This window comes from Melospiza melodia, chromosome 1 (genome assembly GCF_035770615.1).
Source record: "Melospiza melodia melodia isolate bMelMel2 chromosome 1, bMelMel2.pri, whole genome shotgun sequence".
Lineage (NCBI taxonomy): Eukaryota > Metazoa > Chordata > Aves > Passeriformes > Passerellidae > Melospiza > Melospiza melodia.
Window position 1 is genome coordinate 44,919,141 of NC_086194.1, and position 23,080 is coordinate 44,942,220.

At 45.0% G+C, this 23,080-nt stretch overlaps 1 protein-coding gene across 1 annotated transcript in view; it reads right to left on the reverse strand.

Moving 5' to 3' along the window:
• Window positions 1–13,328: 13,328 nt before the first annotated feature.
• The window catches only part of TMC2 (transmembrane channel like 2), a 31,007-nt gene continuing 21,255 nt past the window's right edge, over window positions 13,329–23,080 (reverse strand). The window contains exons 16-20 of the mRNA XM_063176949.1: window positions 22,469–22,708; window positions 20,770–20,895; window positions 16,191–16,269; window positions 14,943–15,063; window positions 13,329–13,836 (exon numbers count right to left, since the gene is read on the reverse strand). Of these exons, the coding sequence (XP_063033019.1) occupies window positions 13,583–13,836; window positions 14,943–15,063; window positions 16,191–16,269; window positions 20,770–20,895; window positions 22,469–22,708 (820 nt within the window). The 3' untranslated portion in view covers window positions 13,329–13,582. The remainder of the gene's footprint in view (window positions 13,837–14,942; window positions 15,064–16,190; window positions 16,270–20,769; window positions 20,896–22,468; window positions 22,709–23,080) is intronic.

Consider the following 23,080-nt stretch of genomic DNA (forward strand, 5'->3'; position numbering starts at 1 on the left):
AGTTTTTCTTTTTTTTATAGCAGCCCGTCTGGGTCCACCCAGATGATTTTGTTACTCTACCTGGGGTTTCACAAGTTGCCAGGGTGAGGATGGTGGTTCTGGTGGGTGCTGGCCTGACTGAACAGTGTGGTGAACAGCCCTTGAGTTGGGAGCTGCTCCCCTGATGGAATCCCAGCTTTAGCATCAGTATTACCAGTTCCTTCCTCAAAAATACTGCAGTAATGTTCAGGAAAAAAACATATTAATTCATCTGCTTTAGTTCTTAAGGATTATATTGCTGTGATTATTAGCAATAATGGGAGGTAGACCAAGAAAATGGGGTTTTGCTTGTTGGAGGTGAATATTGTTCAGATTGGATCAATTTTCCTATATTGGTGTGGTTGCAGATGCTCCTTTTTGTACCTTCAGCACTGCCAATTAACCTGTAAAGAACGTTTTCTCTTGGTGCATGTGCTCATTTAATTTTATTGTAATAGTGCATATTAGCAGTAAAAAACCTAAAGCAAGTTACGCATATTACTGCACAGCATGTGTCCAAAGGAGACTGATCTTTCTTCCTCTTGTCTTTACCTACTACATGCAAGGTGACTAAAAGTTTTGTTAATAATGAACAGGTGAGCTCTTCACCATTTGTTCCTGAAAGAGAAAGAGAAGCTCTGTTTGTTCCCTGCATTCCTCAGAAGTGTGCTTGTGGCACATCCTTTGCTACTGTGCAGAATCCAGCAGGGGGAGGCTCCTTCCTGCCACCTGAGGTTTGTCACTTGTGCGTCAGGGTGTGTTGAGAGCCTGGTCATTTGGGGACTATGTACCTGCTGATTGACTCCCCAGATCTGAGATTGTCCCAAAAGATCTGTTGGCCATGAGATTTTTTTTCACTGCCCCATTAAAAATTTCCAAACTTGGAGCACAGTCTTACCCCTTGATACATTCAATCTCTGCTGTTACTGTTGCTGTTTCACCGTTGCCCCTTTTATCCGTTGTGTAACTTCTTTCCTGCGAATGTGTTCCTGTTAAGGAATATGTAGAAGTCATCAGACAGCTCCTGTGTGGGTGATGGTGCTGTTTTAAATCAATTGGTTCTGAGTAATTGCTGCTGAAATATTCCTGGCATGTTACTGCAATGTGGTTGTCTTCATTGAATTATTTCCTAAAGTATCACTTTGACTTTCGTGATTCTCATTCTTGCAACCAAGGGCTGGCAGTGGCAGGTGGATCTGCACAGCCCAGTCAGGAGACAGATCTCTGCATGTGGGTTCAGAATCACCTTGTTGGGGCAGTGGGTAGAGTAGGAGGGCTCGTTTGCCTGCAGCACTGCAGAGGGGGTCAATAGCAGCCTTTTTAGGAAAGGAGGCAGCCTTGGCTGTGACAGCAGAGCGCTCATGGCAGGAAGGCTGTGATCCTCAGCATGCCAGAAGAACAGGAGTGGAGACAACAGCAGAGATGTAGCAAAAGATCCTGTGTCTGCCAGAGCTTCCCTTGTGAATACCTGGCAGATGTAATCTACAGAGACAGTGTAGAGGAATGAGGAGGTAGGAGCAAATCCTTGAGACACTGGCTTGTTCGTTATTGCTTTTTTTTTTTTTTTTTTTGGGTAGGTGCAGTGCTGATGTTGAATAAGAACACTGAAAAAATTGTAACTGTTGATCTGGACTGATCTGATGATCTGATATGACCCAAAATGGCTTAGGCAGAGGTCTCTATATAGTGGCAATTTCTATTGAGGGTCATGGTAGTGTTTCCTTTGTATGTGACCTTATCTTTGTATTTGATTTGGGTTGATGGAACTAGGTAGAATGGGGCTGGGTGAACTCCTTAGGATAGCCTTCTTCCAGAGTTGGTCTCAGCAGGAGCTGCCTGTGGTTTGGTTTCTGAGCATGCTGTGGTTTCTGAGCATGGTAGAACCCCTCTGGACAAATGAGCTGTGCAGTCCTTGCCAATATGGTACTGTGTGATCCATGAATGTCTCATACATGCAGCCTTTCCAGTTCCCTCCCTAATTTATATGCCACCATTCACAGATGTTCCTTTTCCTCTCCAGTCACTTCTTTGCCTAAATAATCACCATCTTTTTAGTATCCATGTATTGTCAGATTACACCGAGGTTTTTCTGTTGCAGGAAGCAAAGGGTTTTATGCACAGCTGAAGAGATTCATCTCTGCTTAAATCCAGGCTGCAAAAATGTTCCACTCTTTGCATCTGTAGTCTGTTTTACTTTGTGAAACTGTGAAAATGGCTATAGGGTGTTTGATGCTGACTTTTAGGAGTATAATATATTGTCAGCCTGTTTATTCAAACCTGTGCACTGTATAAGTATATAAAGGAAACTGTGAGATGTGTGTGATGAATTCACCTCACTGCTCCTCTTAGGAGGCTTCTTCCCCAGCCAGGACTGTGAGCATGCTGCGTGCAGTTGGAGTGGATCTTGGAACAATTTTTTTTCCTTGGATTACTAGCATCTTGATGAAGATAGACTCTACATGGAGTAAAGCACATGGTAAATCTGCAAAATAAATGCAGCACTCTCCAAAGCTGTGTATCTTGTACCTTCTTAGGACAGATGAAGCCTGGCATCTTGAATATATTTTCTCCCTGGCAGAGGGAGAAAAAAAAAGGCATTCCAGATTTACATCGTTATTGCTGTAGGACCAAGGTGTTGCTGGAGCTTGTTCCCACTGCACCCTGCAGCTTCCAAAGAGACATCAACCAGCATTTCAGGCAGTTTTTTCTCTCTAGCTAGTGCTTGGCACTACCAGCTCCCAGCCCTTGCAGCCTAAAGCTTGTGAAAACCACAAGGCCTCAGAGTCAGTGAAAACCTGATCTGCATTGAGTGTATGATGGGTAAAGGTAGGACAGTGTTACAGTTGTGTGTAGCACTGGGAATGAAGAACATCACTCATCATCAGCTCTGCACAGAGGCAGACTGTGATAAACACCTTGGGCATGATGGGTACAATCTTATTATGTCACAACACTGATTTTCTCAATTTCTTGCTTTATGGGGCACTGGTTTCTGAACCTGTTTTTATTTAGTTTTTTAATACTTACGATTTTAAGAATACTCACTGCCATTTTTGTGCTGTCCAACTTTGGAAGCATGTCATTTTCATTTTTACATTGTTCATTTATACACTCGGTAGTCACTGTTGAAAAGAACTACATAATAAAGATACATTTTTGACGTCTCTATAGCTGAAAGAACATGTCCTTTCTGGGCTGCTGCTTAAACCCTCAGTTCATCAAGTGTTAATAAAGACTTTAGTTTGCCTGGTATGTCTTCTCATGTGATGGAGTCCTAAATATTTCTGTCAGTGTTTGTTTCACTGGCTACAAGATTGCTTTTATTAGTTCTGTTGAAGCATGAATAAAATAAATTCTAAAGGGATGCAGGATGCATACTTAGAAATTATGCTTTGAAACCATGCTTTGAAGGCCAGAGAAACCTGCTTTGGTAGAAAATCTCTCTCTTCATGCTAAATGCCATTGCACCACATGCAGCAGGGTTTCTGGGGTTGAGTCACAAGCTCACTCTTTGTTTTGGTACTGTCTTGCTGGTGACATTTGGGCAGGACAAGGGGTGCCACAGTGTGGAGGGATAGAATGTAAGAAAATAAAGATAGTGCAGAAGGTAGTCTCACACCTGAGGAGCTGCAGCTGCACTAATCACCAAAGATTAGGAACAGGCCTGCCCTTAATAGGCCACAGCTGTGTCCAATAAGGATGAGAGCTACAGAAGTGGGTTAGCTGCTTGAGGAGAGAGCTGGAGTTTGTTGGCTGTGCTGTGAGAGACAAGGAGCCAGTGCTGCAAGGAGATGCCCATGAGAAATCACCGAGAAGGTATGGAACTTTTGCAATAAGGTGACAACAGCACAGTGCACAGAGACAGCCTGTGCCCACTACCCTTGGTATGGGGCTTGGGTGTTAGCAGCTCAGAAGGAGAGAACAGGGTCTATTGCGTGGGCCAGAGCTGGATGCTGAGGACTGACACAACATTTTGACTGCTCAGTGGGACTGTGCACCCTCCCACCAGGTGTGTGGGTCAGTCAGGTTGAGGGTTTTGCAGAGCAGGGAGCTCAGCGTGGCAGGTGTGGCGCAGTTCAAAACTCAGAGCTGCTCTGCCACGGGGCACAGTTGTGCCAAAGACTGCGGCAAGCTTTTGCCATACGAGGGCGTGCTGGCACTGCTCCTGCCTGCGCTGCAGCTGGGAATGTTGGGATGCAGCCACACAGACGGGAAAGCTGCTGGGAAGCTCGGGTTCTCACCTGGAGTGCTGAATCAGTTAGCATTGCCCAAGGAACTGGTTCCAAAATGTTTGCCACCTTACCTGAGAGCCCAGGGGCTGCTCAGAATGAAGGAGGTGGTCTCAATGTTTGCTTTTTGGGTCTGAACCAGGTCAGGACGACGCTGCCAGTATTTTCCATCAGACACCGGCATGGTGATGGAAGCGGCTTTCCGGGAGCAGGCCAGCACCCCAACATCGCTCCCCCCGGGCAGGTGACAGGAGGATGGCGGTGGTGCCTGCACAATTGCCAAGTACGAGTGCGGGAATCCTTCCCAGTGCCCGGTAGATGGGGCTGTGTGTGCTTCCCGCGTTCCCCGCGTGGCAGGAGGGCTGGGCAGGGCGGACACCCGGGAAGGGAAGGTACAAAGCTGTCCCTCACCTGGCTTTTTGACTTCCCTGTACCAGAATGGTGCCGTCTCACCAGGACAATAGGATACATAAAAAAACCTCAAACGACCGAAACCCTACTATTTTTCTCCAAGTGTCTGAGTGTTAAACTTTTTGCCTCCATACTGAGGCAAACCTTGATCTTGACTGTAATTTCCCTAAGGGAGCAAGTGTGGGATGCCACTGGCTGTGAGTGCTCCAAGTTGAAGAAACTCCGTGTTGGAAAGCCATGTTTCTAACTCATCTTTCCTGTTTGGCTTATTGCTTCCAGCATTTTCTAGAATGGCTCATCTTCTACCTAGTACTCCCAAAGCTCCCAGGTATACAATTCACTGCACCTGTCGGCCTTGTTTATATACGAAAAAATTAAGCAGCACATGCAGAGAGGGAATCAGGTGTGAACCGTTTTCTCTCACTTGTTGTTTTGCTGTTAAAGGCTCTAATTTGAGAGGAAAGATTAAAAAAAAAAAGACACCACCACTTCCCTCTCTGCAGCACCTTTTCAGAAGGCTCCTTTAAGCCTCATTCCTGCTCCCAGCTGGGTAAGGTTTTACAAGCCCCAGGTGCCACGGGCTGAAGTGTCTCCTACCATTTTCTCACAAGGGCTGGTGTGGGGAAGGAGTGAATGTGCTGTTTGCTGGCTTTTCTTCTTGGCTTGTGAGGCAAACCCACTTTGTCTGTGTGCTGTAAGCAGGTAGGGGTTCTTCATCAGCTTTTTCAGTAGGGCTGAGAAGTCTAGCAACTTGTTTTTCTGACTTCAAGGGCTCAAGTCCTTTGAAAAGTTTTGAGACAAATTTTAAGTCATAATTCTTTTCCCTAATCCTTTCTTGGAATTCTGCTTGATTCCTATGCTGCCTGTGCTCATTTTATATTTTATTTTTGTTCTGTGAAAGCTACGTGTTTGTGTTTATTGTTTCAAAATGAGAACTGGGATTTCTCAAACCATACCTTGAATATAGAAAAAGGAACTTTATTAAAATGTCAAATCTGCAACTTGTGATTTAAAATGAGCCAAGTTATCAACTCTGCATGGTCCCCAGGTGGGATGAGTGCTCTGTGAAGCCATTCTTTTGTGGCCTGTGTTGTCTACGCTGGGATCTCAAGGACGGAGCTTGCTCTCTTAAGGTAAGTGTCAAGCTTTCTTTGAATTTTATCTTAAATCTTCTATCATTACAAGAATAGTGGATTGACCTTCCCTTCTAGCCATTCGGTAGGTACTGTTTTTCTGCTGTTAAGATAATTGCAACACAAAATACAGAGGTGAGCAGTGGGTGCCTCCCATGGGGCAGTGTGAGCCAGAGGGGAGCAGGGTGGGCACCAGGCACAGAGCAGCTGCCTCCTTGCTCTCCGAGGCTGGGTGAGCTCAGCAGCTGTGGTAGCTGCTCAGGCAGTAGTTGCTGGTACCACAGGGACCCCTGTGGCAAAAGTGTGCTTGGCACATCTTCCTGGTTAGATGAGGTTTAAGGGATGCTGTCTAGGATGCATCTGTGTGTTGTGGAGCCCCCAAAACTGCCAGAGGCTCCCTGCTCACCTGGAAGGCCAGGTGGAACAGCAGTTTCACAAATAGTTTAAATAGATGTTACTTTCAGAGGCTCTGCTTTGCCTTCTATAGTCTTTCCTCTGAAATCAAGGTCTGGTGGTGGCAGGAAAGAGGAAACCCTTTATTTTAGGTGGAGATTTGTTTTTCCTTCTGGGCATTGGGTTGGAGGAGTGCTGTGAGCAATGTGTGTCTGATCCATCCCCAACAATGGGATGGTTTTGGCTGTTTGGTGGATAACCTGTTCAAGTACAGTACTTGGCTTCAGTGGCACTGTGGTAGTGTGGCACACCCAGGTGGTGACTTGTCCTGTTCCAGCAGGACTAGTTCAGCTCCTCAGAGCCAGCTAAAGATCTTTAAAAGCTACTTACCCTGCATGTTACTGGCATAGGTGCTGAGGAGGACATAAAGTGCTGAAAGAGCATGTTCGTGACACTGGGCCTTCCCTGGAGATGGATTACAAGAGATTTCCACCACTTCTGCACAAAGGAACTGCTTTTGTCCATGGGTCAATGCTCAGGGTGGTGCTAAGGCAGATGCTTCCCCACTGTTGGTCTCTGTGGCTGTGGCACAACCCCATCCTGTGTGGGGAAAGTTGAGCAGAAACTGTGGAGAGTTCCACAGGCAGAGCTGCAGCTGCTTGTGAAGAAAACCTTGCCAGTGGCTCATTTGTTATGTTTGCAAATGTGATATCAAAATGCTTCTGCAGCCTTTTCCTCCAAAATCTGCAGGGCTTCTTGGGGAGCAGAAGCTGAGTTTGCCAGGGCCCCGTGCAAAAGCCCTGCAGCCCTGGCCACTGCAGCAGCTGCAGGTGGAGCTGGGGGACCTGCAAGCTGCAGTGGTGCTGCTGTGGTGGCAGCGAAGCTCTGCTGGTGTTCAGGCAGTGTTTGTGCTGCTTTGTCCAAGCTGCTGTAGCAAAGTGCTCTGGCTAATGAAAAGGACATGGGTTTTATTATAGTGGTTTTTTTTTTTTTTTTTCCTGTCTTCCTGGCCTTGAGCCCTCCAGGCACCTTATTAAAATAAATCTGATAATAGCCTTCATATTTGGAAGATGCTACGTATCTGCCAAGGCACTGAATTATTTACTGCTGCTGCTATCCAAAAAAACCCAGAAGTCCCATATGTGTGAAATGTTTCTTAATTAGAAGAAGGTTTGGATCTGCAGGCTTTTGTAGGAGGTAAGCCTTGGCTCCCCCAAACAACTTTGCTTTGAGGGAGAGAGAATGGAGGAAGGGGGAGAACTCAGCTGCTTGGGATGTTTCTGCTGCTGCTCTTCCCTGGAAAAATGAGTTAGTAATGCTGTTAAAATAATGTTCCACCTCCTACTAACCTGATCTGTGCCCTTGATCACTGTGGTGTTTTGTCTATCCTCAAGCAGTCCAGGTAACAGTGCTGTGCTGCTGTGGTTGTTTTCATTTTATTTTCAACTGAGCTGAAGTTATTTTTTCTCCCTCCCACATTGCCAGGAGAGGGATGACACTGGCAGCTTCTGCAAGCATTGCTGGGTTCCTAATGGAGAAGCTCTGCTGCTTTTATATCCTGCAGCTGTTTCCTTGCACAGCTTTTTCACTGCCTTGTGAAGCAGTGGCGAGTGCAGTGTGCCCTTACCCCCACGCTGGCCCTAAGGCAGGTGCAGGGCTGTTGAATTTCCTACCCTTCTGATTTCCCAGCTCTGTGAGCTGGGTTAAAGGATGGTTAAAGGTTAAATCCCACTCTTGTTGCTCGGGCATGAGCCTCCAGGGAGCACAGCTGAGATCAGCACTGGAGATTCTTGTGTCCCACTGTTGCTCTCCTGCCTGGGTCTGGTCCCCAGGAGGTGAGGAAGACTCTCATTGATTGTCCCTCTCCTCCCCTTGGCTTCTCTGCCACCTTCAAGTGACTTTTGTCTGTTGGGTCTTTCCGTGGAGTTTGATGCTGATGCACATAAAGCTTTGCTGGGAAATGGCATCTGTCTATCCACCATCCCTGGGTGCCTGTCAGCTCTCCTCCCTCCACCTGCGTGCTCGGAGCATCAGCTGCAGAGAGAAATCTCTGTGCTTCAGTGCTTTCCAGTTCTGCTGTCAATCATGGAGGAGTGGTGCAGAAAATAATATAAATTCTCAAACATTTAAAAAATCCACTCATCTTGATCTCGGGGCCTGTGTGGATACATGCACACACAGACTGTCTCCTGATACATGGGAGGTTGGTGGCCTTTGTTTGCTGAGGTCATGGAGAGCCTGGGTATTCTCTGAGTAGCACCGTGTGGTACCAATTGAAGATTTAGAGACAATGCTCACAGCTGGGTTTGGATGTTTATAGGTGCTGGAATGGGAAGGGACCCCAGGGAGTTGTGCCCTGTGACTGCAGCAGAGCCAAGCCTCCCTGCATTAGCTCAGCACAGCCCAGCATTGTGTTGGTACAGTGCATTTAAAACACAAGGCTGGGCTCTGATTCAGCACTGATGACTATGTTCTGTGAGAAATGGGCCAGGACCTAAAATCCTGGGGTGTCAGAGTCACTTTTTTCCCCAGGGGAACACTGAATCTGAGCATTTGGGAGTGATAAAGCCTTGGCTGCAGATGAAGCCAGGCTGCCACCTGCCAAAGGACAAGCTGCTGCCTCAGGGCTCAGGCAAAACCATGACAGAGAGCAGAAAAATCCCCACAGCTGTCAGGCTGGAGAGCTGATAACATTGCGTGCAACATGGATCAAAAATGGGGGGAATCACTAATTTAAAGTCTTTTGGCAAGCACTCAGTTTTGTTTTTTTTTTTTTTTTTTTTTTTTTTTTTCTTTATCCAGGACATTTTTACTTTGAAGGGATGTGATTTAGAGAGGTGGTGGGGTGAGGCTCAAAGGTCCCTGTCTGACCTGCTTCAGTGCCAGCAAAAGCACTGATTCGTGGTTGCAGGGAGTGCAGGGAGGGGTCTGAACATGCTGGGTGGGAGACCTGCTATACCCATGGCCTGCTGGGGTCAAGGCAAGGGCCCACAGGATATTCCATTAATTCTTAGTGCATCTTCACCAACACAGGAGCTGCTCTGGTGCTCCTGACACTGGCAGTGGCCCTGCCTCACTGGGCTTCTGCCGGTGCCAGTCTGTGAATGTCCTCCTTTGAGTGGGGCAGCTATTTCTAGAAATAACCTCTTGGCTTTTCTGTATTTGAAAGCAGAACTCAACCACCTGAATTTTGGAGAAATTCTGAAGTTTCTTTATTATCTGTCTCTTGCTTGTATTTCCTGAGGGTTTTGTTTGTTTTTTTTTTTTAAGGTACTGGTGCCTTTTATAAGCCAAAGATGTAAAGAAAAGAGCTAGGTCTCTACAAATGAGCACAATGCAGTATTTAAGCTCTTAATTCCTGTGAGGACACAGATACTTAAGTGTTTTTGTGGGGTTAGACCTTTAAAGCAGAATCCTTTTAGAATTTATCTCGTGTCTGACCTAACCAGAATCCTTTGCTCAGTTCCCTGAAGATGAACATTCCCAGACTGGCACTGGCAGAGCTGTGGCCCAGCCAGACAGGAGCTTGTGGGGCAGGATAAACTGATAAAATCCCAGTCTCCATCGTCAGGAATTTTCTCTGGGAAGTAGCTTTTGGCTGTCTTTCTTACCTGGATTTGTCAGAGGAAGTTTTTTAGGGTAGATCTGAGAAATTGGTGTTGGTGCCAGTGCAGTTTGTGTTCTTTGGACCTACAATGGCTCTTGTGGTGTCTAGAGCCTGTTTGTAGGTGAGAGGTTTCTTTAGCCTGGATGTGCAGCTGAAAACCCTCCTCAGCACCCTGAAAGAAACTAAAAATCCATCCCCAGAGCTCTGGTTTGTTAGCTGGTGTGAGAAAACCCTCTCCCCTGTCCATGAGCAGAGAAAGATTCCAAAGAAGAGCAGAGGTGGATGACACACAAGACCTCTGCAGCTCACATTTTCAAGCAAGGTGACAATTCTATTTCTGGAGAGGTTCAGAATGTGTGATAAATGGCTTTGTCATAGTGCAGGGTTAGCTATGGGAGACAAGGATAAAAGCTCAAGATGATCTTGACTGCTTGTTTAGGATATGTGAGGTTATCAGGAAAAGGAGTGCTGTCAGTAAAGGTGGCACCCAGAGCTTGTTTCCCTTTCTCTCCTTGGAAAGCTTCATAAAGGCCACATGAAAATACAAGTTCAAGTGTTTCAAGGTTCCCTTTTGAAAAGAGCTTACTGTCCTTCTGCAGCAAAAAGCTGATTTTTCTGTTTTGGAGAATCTGAGGTGCCTTGGTACCAAATACAAAATCAGTGTATTCTTTGCATTTTTTTCTGGCTTCGTGAGCAAACCTGCTTAATGGTGTCTACTGTTCTCTGCTCATTGAGAGTACAGAAAGCACCTTATCTTGTATACAGCTGGGCTCTTTATAATAGAAATGTCTGAATTATGTTTTCGACCCTAAAAGAGAGGGATGCACATTGTTATCCCCTTCACACCTCATGCTTAGCTATGTGTTTTGCAAAATTGCCCTTTAAATTTTTTTATTTTGCTGAGGTTCCTGTTTATTAGTAACACTGAGCAGATGCTCTGCCTGGCCATGCAAACTAAAAACTCCTGCCCATGAGATCTGCCTGTTTAAAAACAAATCTCTGATGAGAAAAATAATAAAATGATTACGCTTAGATATTTCCTTGTGTTTTTTTTTACTAAAACCTCTTGGCTGCAGCATTTGAGCTAGCGGCAGTACAAGATGTGAAAAATTTGCAATGCAGAGGGCTCTTCCAGTGATCTATGAATGCAAACTGAGAGCTGTGAGAGATGTTATTAGGAGGTTCCCAGTACTCACCACTGAGCTTTTCTCCTTTTTTTTTTTTGTTTTTGTCTTTCCCCTTGAAGTTAGACTGAGCCCTGGAGGAAGATTGGGATGGATAGTCTTTCAACAAATGTTAGGGGGTTGGAAGTCAATGCTCAGACAAGGGCTTTTTGCTGTTTCTAGCAATAGAAAAATAGGAATGAAACCAAATGCTACTGAATATTCCAGTGATTTGTGGAGTTTAACCTTCAGTTGCATGTGAATAACTGGTAAATGGACTCAAAGCTCCAAGAGATAAGTAATCATTTCAGTTAATATGAGGACTGAGGGTTGGCATTTTTACACTTTTCATGACTCCAGTGCCCTGACAGAGGATCCCACAGTGGACTGGATTGGGGCAGAGAGTTGCCACTGGCCTGCAGGAATTGTCTGACTGATGTTATCACCCTTGTATCCTGGAGCCTCTGAGCCTGCAACAGACACTGATCAATGGGTGAACCTAATGTATTATAATTAGAGATAAACAAGCCTAGAAGGAGTAATTAGCTAATGGGCAGTTGTGTGCTCCAGAGATGACACAGTGCTTCGGAATGCTCTATATTATTGCTGGCCTGATTCAGAGAGTATCCAAATCTTGTAATGGTGACTAATCTGGTCTAAGTCTGCTTCTCTGGTTTTCAAAACCTGTCTGGAGTTCTTTATGTCTTCTTGATAATGCTTCTTGTTGCCTTTATATGTGTGCAGGCATGTATGCACACATGTGCTTCCAGCCTCTTTGAGTTGGCTAGCAGGTGTGAGTGAGATCTGAAGCCACGTCCTCTCCTTTCCAAATTGTGTTTCAGTGTGAGGTGAGGAGTGGAGGAGAGTGCTCTTCCTTGATATGCGACCAGTCCCTAAGATATGCAATCAGTCTGCAGGGCAGACAGGCTGTGCCAAAATCAGGGCACTGTGTTGTTTCTGTGATGTCCTTCTGGGTTGGCAGGCTGGGAACACCTTCCCCCAGCACCTGCTGACCAGTATGGACACCTCCAAGGCCAAGGAAGGATGTCTCCTGGAAAAGGCCTTCTCTTGTTGGACTTTTCTCAAGTTCAGTGAATGGGTATCCCTGCAGAGAGCTCACCACACCTATGTTGCATCAGCAACTCTAACAGTAAAGAGGCAAGGCAAGACATTTTCTGTGGGACCCAGATCAGAGAAATGTCCTTCCAAGCCCAGGAAATAAATCCAATGATCAGCTTCTCACATGGAGGCTCCATGGGAGAATGACCAACCCTGACCACAGCGGTGTCCTGGGAACAGCCAAACTGACTTTGATGTTGGAGACTTTTGTTCAGACATGGCTTATAGAAAAAGGCCATGATCATATACAGCTGGTTAAACAGTAAAAAGCAGCTGTAAGTAGTCAGTTCTCAGCCTTTTTCCTTACCAGATAAGCAATAACACTCTGTCCTTGGTTAAGTGATGAGAAAAACATGGTGAAAAACATGGAGTCCTTGAATGTAGTCACCAGGGTATAAAAAACAAGTATTAATCTCAACAAGAAAGCCACAGGTATTAGCAACAAAGGAGGGGTTGGCATGTAATCTGTAACCAATGATGAGCTCGGTTTTTGCAATATGTATGAGCTTAATTAACACTACTATAAAAGTATGTAAGCTGGATCAATAAATCGGAGACTGATGATCATTGATCAGATGTGTAAGTCTCCCTTCACTTTCCTCACTTTGAGCTGTGCACCAGGAACAGCTGCTTCTAGAAGCAACCCATTGACTTTGCTGTATTTGAAAGAAAAATGCAATGATTTAATTTTGGGAGAAATTCTGAAGGCTCCTTTTATTTATGTCTTGCTTGCATCTCCTGGAAGTACTTATCTACTGTTATTAAATGGCAACAGGAATTTCTAAATGGTTGTAATCAGAAACTAGGCCAAGGCACTGTTGGTCTCTCAGTTGTGCTAGGTGATGTTGCTAGACTAGGAATCATATCTAGGGATTGAAATAATGGTGCAAGCTGCTGTCAACAGACTGTGAAAAGAGGAGTGGAGTGGGAACCTAGAGAAAGGGGAGGTGAGATTTGAAAGATGGAAGGTTGGAGGAGGTAGGCTATAGGAAAGCTATGACAAGGGACAAAATGCAGCTGAAAAACATTCTGTCTGGTAGGAATCCTCTACTGCTAGTAGCAGCTGCCTTGTGGCTGAGCAGGGACACTCAATTTTTTATAAGAACACTAAATTCTTCAGGCAGAGGAACAAAGAAAAAACCCACCACAAACCTCAGTTTAAATGACAGGTAAAGTCACACCACTTTTATTAATTAAAGAAGCCTTTGAAAGTACTGGCAAGCACTTGCTCCACAGAGCAAGTTGGTGGCCACAGGGTGCATCCTGTGTGAAGCATTTCAGCAATGTCACAGCTTAACTTTGTTCTGACCCCCTCCCATTTCCCTTGGGATCAAAATCAGCACAGCCCTTGGGGGTTACAACTCAGAATCACTACTAAGTGTCTAAACAAATCTGCGTTAGAGAGCGTTGGGCAGATAGAGAGCACCACGAGGGGATGTCCAGCATGCGGGAATCATTTCCTACCAAAGCTACAGCAGTTCATGCAGCGCAGGAGAAACTCTGCTGAGGTTATCGAGCAGCCCGTGGGTAGCATGGCTGCCCTCTCCCTCTGCCAGGGACCGGGCCCAGGGGGTGTCCCCACGGCCTGGGCTGGCCAGGGTAGGGTGCCCGAGCGCCCAGCGTCCGTGGCTGTGTCACAAGCACCGGCGATGGTGCGGTGAATGCTGCTCCCCTCCTGCCGGCCATGGGGCTGGCAGCCAGGCCTTCTCCTCTGCCTGGCTGCCTGGCAGGGCTGGGTCCTTTTGGAGACTCTGTTTTCTTGTCTAGAGCAAAGATTATGAATGTTATTTTCTTTGTAGCAAGCACTGCCTTTTGTCCTCTCCCCAGTGGCTGCTGTTTCTTCTCTGTGCAATAACCAGAGTGTCTGGGGGTTTGTGTTTGAGCATCTGAGTGAAGGAACCAGGAACAAGAATGTTCTCACCCACAACTCAACAGCCAGTTCATGTCTCTGCTGCCCAACCCTTCTTTTCAGCTTCTTACAGAAACACTGACAAGACACAATGATCCTACCAGCCATGCTGGCACACACCCAGGCATGGAGTGTGGTAGGTAATTCCTGATTTTAGTCTTTATTTTCAGTGCACTCAAAACACTGCCAGCACTATATCCATTTAAATGAATGCCTTGATGTGCTTTGGAGGGGATCTGACCTGGGTTGCTCAGAGCCTTCCAGTTTGTCTCAGCCCTTCAAATTCATGGGAGCTATGGTGGCACTAGTCTGCTTTTCTCACATGTACCAGGATAAAATCAAAATTTTTCAGGTGATTTTCACAAGTGAGAGCTGGAGGCTCTGACAGTCAGGAAGTGGCTGGTTGAGATTGAGCCTGGAGTATCCATTTTCTTTGAAAATGACCCAGTCCTGGTGCTAATGCCTCCTCCTGGTTTTTTCTGCCCATGCACCTCCACCACAGATCTTAGAGCACTCATTTATTTGCTCTAAGACTTAACCCAATCCTGTGAAAAGTTTCTGCCTCATTCATGATGAATTTTCCAATGAAAAGCTCAACTCAGGAAGAAAAAGTCTGACTCAGCTCACTAGCCCTGAAACAAAACTGAGTTTAAACACTATTCCCAGAATAAATTGCTGGTTTCATGAACACCATGGTTAATAGTTGGGATGTGAATCATAATTTTAGATTACAATTCCCACTGTGACGAGCCTGTGTGAGATATAATCCACTCTAAAAATGTGCCCTTCCTGAGTGTCCATTGGCAGGTGGACTTCTGCAACAGGACAAAATCTGTGCCAGTGATACTCATCCAATCCCTTGCTAAGGTGTATCCCTCCAGTTTCTCAATCCTACCGGTCACTTTGGTGGAAAAATGAGCCCTTTTGGAAGTGTTATGGGGAGATTGTTTTAATTTTTACCTTCTGCTTGTTTGGGGGGACTTTCAGTCTTAGTACTTGGTGTAAGTAAATCCTCGAGATCTTGCAGCATAGGGTTTGTACTGGCTTTGTTGTTTCTCTTGTTTTTCTCCTCTTCTCGTTGCTGCATCAATAAAAAACATTGGGTTTAGTTAAAAACTGCAGGTGTAATCCGGGAAATGGTGGCCTGGTGTCGTGTTTGTTTGGCTAAGTGTTTGTGGGTATGAATGAATCTCTTTGCCACGTTCAAGGTGCTGAATCCTGGTCTGGTGATCAGGTGTTTCCAGGAAAGAAAGTACATCCCAGGCAGGACTGGAAAACAGTGGCTCTGCTCCTGTTAGAGCAAAGCACTTGCAGATAACATGGTTTAGATCCATCAGGCTGTCTGTGTGTTTTTACAGCTACCAATCTGCCCTCTCCGGTGTATTGGTTAGTTTTAAATGTGAGCCTCTTGTGAGAGAGGGTGTCAGGGATAAATGCCAGAGGAAGAGGGTATGGCAGCACAGGGATGGGCTGTAGGGCTGGCTTTGGCATTACTTGCATACATTGTGGGCTGCAAAATATTCCCTTCTGGATAGTAGAGGGAATCTTTACTTTTGGATGGGGCTGAGTCCTGCATTGTGATCCCTTTAGCCCTGATTCCAGCCAGGTTGTGCAGTGTGAAATAGAATGCCCTAAAATGTGAGCATGCTGTAGCACAGGTTCACCTGCTGCAGTACCTGAGGGTGCCCTTTGCACCAGGACACTTCCTTTAAGCCAAGTGATTGATTCTGAGTTTGAGCATTTGAATGTAATTCGTGGAGTCCCATTTCTCACTGCTCACATCCTCACTTTTAATGCTGCACCAATCTCTGCTTTATGTGATGTTTTGCTCTATGTAGCACTGCTTCCTTGGCTTGGATTCTGTCCTGTGCCCGTGAAATGGGTTTGGTTTCCACGGGCTTGTTATTGTTCCTGGGAAATCTCAGACACCAAAGCATTGTCTGAACCTTGAGGTAGCTTACTTTTGTAGATGAAAACCACAGTTTATGGCACAGCCAATTGTAGTTCTGATGTATGAAACAGCAGACTATAGTGGGATGTGACCACTCTGCACAGCTAGACATAAAATACCATCAGAGGGGACTGAGCAAGCATAAAATATGTCATCTTCTTGTGTCACCAAAGTGAAGAGTGATTTAAAGCATATGCTGTGCTTCAGGATTTAAGTGCATGGTATTTCAAAGGTGGTTTTGCCAGATCAGTACCTACCATTTGCATTTTCTTCTTCAGCTCTGCGTTGGCGCGCTGATATGCTTTAGACACAGCATTCAGGTAATAGATGGTGAGGCTAGAAAAGAAAACATGGTGCTGTAGTGATAGGATCAGGGGAAAGAAAAAGTTTCACAAGCAAGGAACATGTAATTGTTTGCCTATGCTCTAATTCCTAATTTTCCCACCAGCTGTCTCCAAACTTCTTTTAGAAGCTCAAGGTTTAGGAAAAATTTGGGCTGCCTGTGGCAGGGTTAGCCAAGACAGGCTGAGCCCATCCAAAGCTCAGTTCTACTCAAACAGAAGAAAAATGACCAGCCTGCCCTTGTGCCTCCACCTTGGCTGGCCATGGGCTCTCTCTGCTTCCTTTGCACCAACCTTGGGGAAACCAGGCACCAGCCTTGAGATGGAACTGTGACCACATAACACAGGGACCTCAGGAAAAACTGGAAAACCAGGGAAATAGTGGTAGAATAGGGCCTTGACACCTCTCCTGAAAAGCAGTGCTCAAGGAACAGTCCCCCTTTTCCAGGACCAGCTGCATCCTCTGTCCTTGGAAGGGAGCAAGGTTGAAGCCAGGTTGGAGCAGAGCCATGGGCTTTTGTTTTGATCCTCTCTTCTCCAAAAAGGGCACACCAAAGCCAGGGGAAAACTGAGCCAAGCTGGAGGGAACTGAGAGGCCAGTGGGGATGGGAGAGGGCATGCTGGCTGCCAGCCTCTGGCACACAGGGAGGCTGTGCTTTAGAACATGCCCAGGTGTCTGGGCCTGTCTTGCCACCTCTGACACTCACCAGCCAGTAATATCTTGGTGGTAGAAAAAAGTCCTCTCCTGCTTTTGTGGAGTTATAATCATCATCTGCTCAGGGACACCAAGCCATTTCCAGGAAAAGTACCAGCCATTCAGTTCATTGCTATAGTTGGTTTGTTTTTTTTTTTTTTTTTTTGGGTTTTTTTTTTTTTTTGGGTTTTTTTTTTTTTTTTTTTTTTTTTTTTTTTTTGTTTTTTGGTTTTTTTGGGGGGGGTTTTGTTTTTTTTTTGTTTTTTGTGGGGTTTTTTTTTGGTTTTTTTTTGGTTTTTTTTTTTTTTGTTTTTTTAATAAAGCAGAAAATTCTCTTATAGAATGAAAACAAAGGTAGGGAAAGAAAAATGGTTTCCTGACAATTCATAACCTGTGTGTGATGCTCCAGCCCAGGTGCATCAAACTCAAACCAGACTCAAGGATTTCATCAGTTGATGCCCTAAGCCCAGCAAGGCACCTTGTACTGGCATGTGGGTTTCTAGGTGGAAGATCAGGAAGTGGTGCTTAGTATTGCCTTTCTTGAGGCTTTTTAGGAGGTCTGTTTAGAGGAAACACATTTGCTTCCTTTTGACTAACATTAACCCAAAACTCAGTCTTGGTGATCTAGACTCTCTGTCCTGCAAATCCTCTTGGAAATTGTTTTTCTTTTTGTTCTTCTGTAAAGGCATGATAGTTTTAGTTCTTCTATGTTATCAAGCTCATTGTCTAGAAAATACTACTTTGTAATCAGGGCTGTGAATGATGTTGATAACACACTGATATTTTCATTTTGCTAATTCTTGTTTATCGTAAGTTGACCTTTGTTTTTGTCTCAAGCTCTGCCAGTGAGGAGTTACACAAAAGAAACTGGGAGGGAGCATGGGGGGACAGGTGACCTGAACTGACCAAAGGGATACTCCACATCATAGAATGTCATGCCTGGTGTATAAATAGGGGGGAGTTACCTTTAACAGGGGCCAGTCTGGTTTTGGGAAGGGGGTCTGTCATCAGTCAGTGGTGGTGAGGAACTGTATTGTGTGTCACTTATTTTTCCCTTATTATTATCATTTACCATTATTACTATATTTTACTTTAATTTTGATTATTGAATTGTTCTTATCTCAATCTGCAAGTTTTTCTTGATTCTCCTCCTCATTCAACCAGGATTGGAGAGAGAGAGAAGAGGTTGAGCAAGTAGCTGGGTAGTGCCTAATTTCCAAGTGGGTTTAAACCATGACACCCTGGTGCCCCTTTTCTCTGATGTATTGCTTCCCCAGTTCTGGAGAGAGTGTGGGTCACTGTCCTTTTCTAGCCTGCAGAGGAATTTTAATTTTCCCCCCTTCTTGATACAGTAAAATCCTTCTGTCTTCTGCCAGGAAGCTCTGCAGGCCACAGCTTGAAATCCTACTGTCAGCCTGAGTGGGATTAGGTGATGTGCCCATGGACACAATATCTCTCATTCTTCTTTCTCTGTATTTCCATTTCCCTTGTCCTTGGGCAGTTAAAAGCAGGACAGTGAGCTTGACATCCATGTCACTCACTGGACCCCATCATTGTTTGGAACCAGGAGCTAAGAACCAAAATAAGTAGAAGATACATTTTGGATTGCACCTGGATAAAAGAGAAGTGGTTGTCATGACTAGAAAAAATTACTTAATTCAGTCCATAATAAGTGGAAAACACATTTTTTGAGAGACTGCAATCAAAATCAACAGATTGTCCATTTATGATCCACCTGTTGCTCTTTGTAGGGGCTATTTTTAGTTAGGCTGGATTGCAGGTTGCCTTGCCTGCTGCTTTGAGAGCTTCTGGCTCCATGCTCATCAGGACTAAATGAAGCTTTTGCATTTCCCTGCTTTCAGTCTCTTGGAAAACTGGATGGGGTTCATCACACAGACTAGTTCCAGCTTAACACTCTCTGCCTGTCTGCACCACAGCAGAAGTTGAAGATTTTCAGAGACAAGGCAGGAAATTGGGCACTTGACTGAAAAGGAAGAGAGAAAAGGGCCAAAGCCTTAAGAAACAACCTTGTTTGTTCACTGTGATTTTGTCTGGGATTATCACAGGCCAGGTGAGCACGTAGATAACAATCAGTGCCTCTGCAAGGCACCCAGTGCTCTCCCAATGCACCAATGCATGTGAGAGCTGCTGCCAAGGGGCCGTAGGTCTGACTGGTCCAGGCACCACGGGGGGAAGCCACTTCTTTAGGGCTGTGACTCTCCTGGGAGCTGAACAGCTGGGAATCACAAGTGTGTAATACATATAGGCCATACAGGCAGCGTATCTGGCTGGAAAATGAGGATGTTTTGGGTAAAATGGGCATAAGGCATCTCTCAGTTCTCAGAGGGGAGTCAGGGCAGAGACAAAACTGTGTCTTGAGGAGAGTTGGACTGATGGCAAAGCTGTGCTATGGGAATAGCCAGCACTGGGAAGGTGTGATAAAAAGTGTTTCTTCAACAAATAAACTGAATTTGTGCTGTTACTTTTCCCACCTGACAGTGGAGGAAAGGGCAGGAGATTGTGACTGGAAAAAAAACCACATTATTTTCAAAGGTAGTGCTCTCTCCCATCAGCTTTTTTGAGGGCTGCATCAAAGCCTCAGAAACCTGGCCTGCAGCCCTTTTGTTAAGGTGGCCCATTTGGGGTGTTCTGCAGTCCCCATTTTGTGTTTGCAGTAACACCTGCCAGTGCTGTTGTGAAGCCCCCAGGACCAGAGTTTCTAATTCAATATATGCTTGGCCGTGCTGGGGTGTGCTGTGAGACTTCGTGTCTCCTGCACAGACCTGCTCTGGTCTGTACAGGTGTAGGATCCGCCTGCAGAATGTACAGTACCTGATCATCCTTTTGGGATTAAAAAGAGCAAGTAGTTTGAGGTAGGTAGAGGGATGACATGTCACTTTCAGTTTATTTAGGATTTTTCTCAGGTTGGTTGTATAAGAAACTTTGTATGGAACTAGTATTTGATAGAATTGAATGGCATTACCTTCAGTGTAGCTATGCAGGATGAAGCATCACAGTGCCCAAGGATCAGCCCAGAGGCTCATCTCCAAAGTGTGGATACCCCAGAAAGAGTCAGAACAGGAATCTCTGTATGTATCAGGCTCCCCAGCTCTGTCCCCATCTCCCATTGATTAGCCTGAAGTGCTCAGAACTGCCTACAGAATTTGGCCACAGCCCTCCTACTCACTTTGATAGCTCTGTAAAGCCTCAAGAACAGTGCCAAAAATAGATTTTCAAATAAAAGGAGAGCTAATCCTAATACTGCTGAAGGTGCTGGGGATTTAAGTTTGATTTCAAAGCTGAAATGATCAAACGGCACTAAAACAAATACCAGATGTATTACTTGGAAAATGAAGAAGTAAAACCCCCCAAACCCAAACAAAGCTCACAACTCTGCATATTTTTGGAACATGTAATTTTTGAATGCCCTGTCTTGGCTGTGCTCTAAATACCACCAGCTGTGACAGAAATTGCTTCTCCAAAAGGCACCAGGCTGAGACTGACCATTTATTTCCTGCTGGCTACAGAAAATGTTTCATATGGAAGCTGTGACAGCTTAGATATCTACAAGGCCTCTGTCAGCAATGCATTTCAACCACAAAGTTGTGTTTAATTGCGTCAGGTAATTAAATTTTGGGAAATTGGGTTAGGCAAAGGTAAGGGGGGTAGGGAGCATGTGTCTGCTCTAATCCATGCTGTTATCTCAGCAGAACCTGTATTTAGACCTGACTAATATACCAGAATTTTTTTTCCAACCTTCTTCCCCCAAGCAAGGCATGTAATATTGCAATGAAAACTTACATCATGAGCAGAATTGCAGGTATGATCAGTCCTGGATTTGCCAAATAGCTGAAGATCTTGGCAACAAAAAGTGGAAAATCGAGCTCGATGGTCTCTTGAATGACATCATACATCCTTTTCTTTCCACTGGGAAGACAAACAGCCAGTTAAGGAGTGTAGGTATCCTCTGGAGGGACAAAATGCCCCAGTCTCATGGTGCTAAGCAGCATGTTTCACCTCTCTGTCAATGAACATCAGCTTGCTGAAGGCCACAAAGGAGTTTAAAAGGCCTTTATTTGAAATTATCTATTGGTTCATTCATTCCCTCACTCTCTCTCCTCGTTGACTCTACAATTAATCTTTGCTAGGCCAACTTGCTCCTGGAGTCAATACATTTATTTCCATGCTTGACTCCTTTATGAGTCCTGACTATTTACCCCTCTGAAATAGATAAAACCCTACAGACTGCAGTAACCACATATTTCTGAGGAATATCTTGTTAAGTTTGGCCTTTTTCATGGTAGAGATGACTTTCCATATGCAAATTCCAGCTTTCTGAAATAATGAGCCAACTTGAAGAGCTGCTAAGTAATGACAAAAATAGCAAGCTGTGATTATTGCTTAATAGGAGACTCAGTGAAAGAGTAATTTCAAATGGGATTGATAAAGCAGATGAGAGTATTCTGTATGAAAGAAGAACAAATCTGTAAAGGGCTGGATTATGTAATTGACCTTCTTCTCTCCCCAGCATCTCTGGGTCTGGGAATTCAACACCGTCAGGGTTATGCCTCCCATTTAGGCTTAGTGCTTCCTGGGAGCTTGCAGAATTCCCATCAGGAAGGTGTTGGACTCTCTATCTCAATGTTGAGAGCCAATAAAGAAAACTTGGATAAACAGCATCCCAACCTCATCAACTGCCAGGAGCTCAGGAGAGCTGAGCTTTCAGTCGAGCTGCCAAGGGTCTGAATCAGGCTGAGTGGCTTTTGAAGGGTTGATTGGGAATTGAAATAGCTCTTTCACATTGCACATTAGTCATCTCCCAATGATAGTGTGCGTGCAACAAGTTACTTGTCAGATCTTCTGACATGACTCGTTGACACCTGTCCTTGTTAGGGAACTGAGGGTATTTTGGTCTCTTGCCTTTCCCCCGAGCCTTTGAGCTTTCTGATGTCATTCTCCGTCAGCAAGCAGATAACCCAAAACATCTACAAGAACAATTTGTTCCAAGCTGGCTCCTTGCTGAGTCAGATTCAGCAAGCCCAGGAAATGGCGTTATTCAATCAAATTAGACTTTATTGGCACGTTAATCCAGTCCACTGAATGCTTTGTGCAGTGCTGATTCTGTCCTAATTAAAAGAAAAAAAAGGCCCCACAACATTTAAAAAAAAACCCAAACACCAAAGAAGAAAGGAAAAAAAGGCAGTAATTTTACAGGCTCACCCCTATCCATTTCCTGGTATTTGCCAACTAAAATCAACATGTAAAATACATCCTTTGGACTGATTTTGTTTCCTCAATGATCCAAAGAGCCTTTAGGATACTCCAGTTGGCGTTTTTGGGGTTTTTATTCTGGGACTGAGACTCCATCCCTGCTGGAATCCAGTCCTTCTAACTTCATGAAAATATGAGCATTTTGCTTTCAAAACATGAAAGCGAAAATGAAAATTTTCTTCCCGCGTACCACAGAACAAAAAAATTCTTTTTGGTGTTTTGGTAGTACCTGAAAGGTCCACAGTCAAAGGAGGGAGGCAGGGACATGATGGTGTAAGCCACAGGCAGGAGGCTGAGGAAGAGGATCAGCAGCAGCAATCCCATGTAAAAATTGTTAGACTTGGATGCTTTGAAGACTCTTGCATGAGGGACATTGCTGCTCATGACAGCCCAGCACTGAAAATACATGGAGGTTAATAAGCGCAGCACGTTTATACCCACGAGCCCTGGGGCGTAAAAGGATCCCATCCTGAAAAGGAAAAGAGAAGGACAGGAGCTGTTTTTTGACAGACTGGAAGGTTTAACCTTTTCAAGAACAGAAAAGGAGGTGTTTGTGTGCTGACAAGTTTGTTCACAAACAAAGGCTGAGCGGGCTGATAGGTGCTACCCACGTGTGCCCACAGCAGAAAAAGTCACCTGCACCCATGGGTTATGGTATGGTCCCCCTCACTGAGGGCAGCAAGGCCTCAGACTGCTCAGGGCTTGCAAAGTTTTTCAGTTTGTGACAAAAATTTCTTGGAGATGGCTTGGAAAATGTTAGGTGAATGTAACCAGAGGAGAGAGACACGCTTTTATAGTTAAGCACAGAAAGCAAATCAGAAAAAACAGAACCCAGAGGTTT